The sequence below is a fragment of the Myotis davidii genome, unplaced genomic scaffold (assembly GCF_000327345.1).
Source record: "Myotis davidii unplaced genomic scaffold, ASM32734v1 scaffold225, whole genome shotgun sequence".
In the NCBI taxonomy this organism is placed as follows: Eukaryota; Metazoa; Chordata; class Mammalia; order Chiroptera; family Vespertilionidae; genus Myotis; species Myotis davidii.
This window is the reverse complement of record NW_006296222.1, coordinates 1,570,866-1,574,035: the sequence shown is the minus strand read 5'-3', so window position 1 is coordinate 1,574,035 and position 3,170 is coordinate 1,570,866. Positions and strand designations below refer to the sequence as shown.

General features: G+C 49.8%; 1 protein-coding gene across 1 annotated transcript; it reads left to right on the top strand.

The window, feature by feature from the left end:
* The first annotated feature begins 7 nt into the window (after positions 1–7).
* TKTL2 (transketolase-like 2) lies at positions 8–2,018 on the top strand. Its single transcript, XM_015568701.1, is given in 2 exon segments — positions 8–1,775; positions 1,778–2,018. Coding segments are annotated over 2 exon segments (1,734 nt in total). The 5' UTR covers positions 8–130; the 3' UTR covers positions 1,867–2,018.
* Positions 2,019–3,170: the final 1,152 nt, after the last annotated feature.

Here is a 3,170-nt window from a genome sequence, read left to right as displayed (position 1 = left end):
CCCCAAGCCCGACGCGGACACCGTGCAGGTGCTGCGGGACCTGGCCAACCGCCTGCGGATCCACTCCATCCGGGCCACCTGCGCCTCCAGCTCCGGCCACCCCACGTCGTGCTGCAGCGCCGCCGAGATCATGTCGGTGCTCTTCTTCCACACGATGCGGTACAAGCAGGCGGAGCCCGAACACCCGGACAACGACCGGTTCGTCCTCTCCAAGGGCCACGCCGCGCCCATCCTCTACGCCGCCTGGGCGGAGGTGGGCGACATCAGCGAGGCGGACCTGCTGAGCCTGCGCAAGATCCACAGTGACCTGGAGGGGCATCCCACGCCGCGGCTGGCCTTCGTGGACGTGGCGACCGGGTCGCTGGGGCAGGGGCTGGGGGCCGCGTGCGGCATGGCCTACACCGGCAAGTACTTCGACAAGGCCAGCTACCGCGTCTTCTGCCTCCTGGGCGACGGCGAGTCCTCCGAGGGCTCCATCTGGGAGGCGCTGGCCTTCGCCTCCCACTACAGCCTGGACAACCTGGTGGCGGTCTTCGACGTGAACCGCCTGGGGCAGAGCGGGCCCACGCCCCTGGAGCACTGCACCGACATGTACCAGAAGCGCTGCGAGGCCTTCGGCTGGACCACCTACCTGGTGGACGGCCACGACGTGGAGGCCCTGTGCCACGCCTTCTGGCAGGCGGCGCGGGTGAAGAACAAGCCCACGGCCATCGTCTCCAAGACCTTCAAGGGCCGGGGCATCCCGAACGTGGAGGACTCGGAGAACTGGCACGGGAAGCCGATGCCCAGGGAGAGGGCCGACGCCATCATCAAGCTGATTGAGAGCCAGATCCAGACCAACAGGAACCTGACGCCCAGGCCGCCCGTGGAGGACTCGCCCCGCATCAGCATCAAGAACATCAAGATGGCCTCGCTGCCCGCTTACAAAGTGGGGGACAAGATGGCGACCGACAGGGCCTACGGTTTGGCTCTGGCCAAACTGGGCCATGCCAATAAAAGGGTCATTGTCCTGGACGGGGACGCGAAGAACGCCACCTATTCCGAGATGTTCAAGAAGGAGCACCCCGAGCGTTTCATCGAGTGCTTCATGGCCGAGCAAAACATGGTGAGCGTGGCGCTGGGCTGTGCCACGCGCGACCGCACCGTCGCTTTTGTCAGCACCTTCGCGGTCTATCTGACCCGGGCGTTTGATCATATCCGCATGGGAGCCATCTCTCAAACCAACATCAACCTGATTGGTTCCTACTGCGGGCTCTCCATTGGTGAGGACGGACCCTCCCAGATGGCCCTGGAGGACCTAGCCATGTTCCGGAGCATCCCCAACTGCACTGTGTTCTACCCAAGCGATGCCGTCTCGACAGAGCACGCCATATGCCTGGCCGCCAATGCCAAAGGCATGTGCTTCATTCGGACTGGCCCACCAGAAATTGCAGTTATTTACACCCCAGAAGAACATTTTGAGATTGGACAGGCCAAGGTCATCCGCCGCAGTGTCAATGACAAAGTCACAGTAATTGGAGCCGGGGTTACCCTGCATGAAGCCTTAGCAGCTGCTGACCGTCTTTCTGAACAAGATATTTCCATCCGTGTCATTGACCCGTTTACCATCAAACCCCTGGATGCTGCCACCATCATCTCCAATGCAAAAGCTACAGGCGGCCGGGTTATCACAGTGGAAGATCACTACCGGGAGGGCGGCATTGGAGAAGCAGTGTGTGCCGCTGTGTGTGGGGAGCCTGACATCCTTGTCCATCAGCTGGCAGTGTCAGGAGTCCCTGAAGTGGGAAACCTTGCAAATTGCTGGATATGTTTGGAATCAGTGCCAGACATATCATTGCAGCAGTGAAACACATTTTAATGAATTAAGATAGCTGTGTTCTTTAAAAGTCAGTCTGTTGAGTTTGGTCTTAAAACAGTTAATCTTTATATTGCATTAATACTAGATGTTATCAAACTGTTGTTTATATTATTGCACATTTTTAAAACATTTAACACCTTTCTTCATTCCCAATTAGAAATTCAAGTTAACTACCTTTCGGTTAAACTGTGACTGTATACACAAATGCTACTCTCATTTTTGAATAATTGAAGTAGGTTATAACTTCATAAGTAACAGAATAGCAAACAAAAAAGCTACGCCTAATACAAAATTTTCTGAGAAGGTTATAAATAACTTGGGAATCAAAATAGAGTTAGTAGTTTCTTAAATGTTTCTAATTTCCTTGTAAGAAAATGTGAATTTAATTTTAGACTTAAGTAGCCCAGGTTTTGAAGCAAATTTGAGCTTTCATGTAATGCAATTCTACCTGCAGCTTTCCAGCCATTGTTTGACTGCAGTTAGTTGCCTTGGGATTTCCTCAGAAGCTTGACTTCATCTCTCCTCCGTAGTTTAGAGGACATAGAGCAGCAGTGAAGGTTCTTATAATCATAATGCTTTCTTAAAGAGATGAAAGCATAACTAGTTCTAGTCTGCATATTACACAGTTAGGTGAGGTTTCAAAAATGTTTCATTTTTTTTCAGTGACCAAACCAGATTACTAACTAGCTTATATTCATCTACTAAGATTACTAAAGTTAATGTAATAAAGAATTTTAAAACTTCAACTTTACTTAGTTTGTGCCATGTATGTGTTATTTGATTTCTTCTTGGTAAGGAAGACACTTCTATCTAAACTAGAAGCAGAAAGAGGCATGTCTCTTAGTAATCCTGGAAAAAAGGTTTGAACTACAAATAAGTCACCAGAGAACAACATGTGGACTGAAAAGTCATGTCAAGCAGACTTCTTACTTTTAGGTGTAAGTACATAAATTATAAGGCTAGAATACAGTGGGGCCTTGACTTAAGGAGTGTCCTGACTAACGAGGTTTTTGAGATACCAGCTGTCTCTCGGCCGATTTTTCGCATTGAGTTGACAGAATAATTTGAGTTAACAAGCTCCTTAACGAGCTCCTTAATGATCTCGATCTCGGAATGAATTAAACTCATAAGTCAAGGCCCCACTGTACAAGAAAAGAGTACTTACCAGTCAGGTAAAGTTAAAGATGTACCAAGGTTCAAAACTAAATTTAAAATTAGCCTGTATCTGATATATTAGATCATTAGTTTCTTATTGTATTGCCCTTGTTAAGTGCACCAGGCCTCTAGGATCCTCATTGGATGATTGTACAAA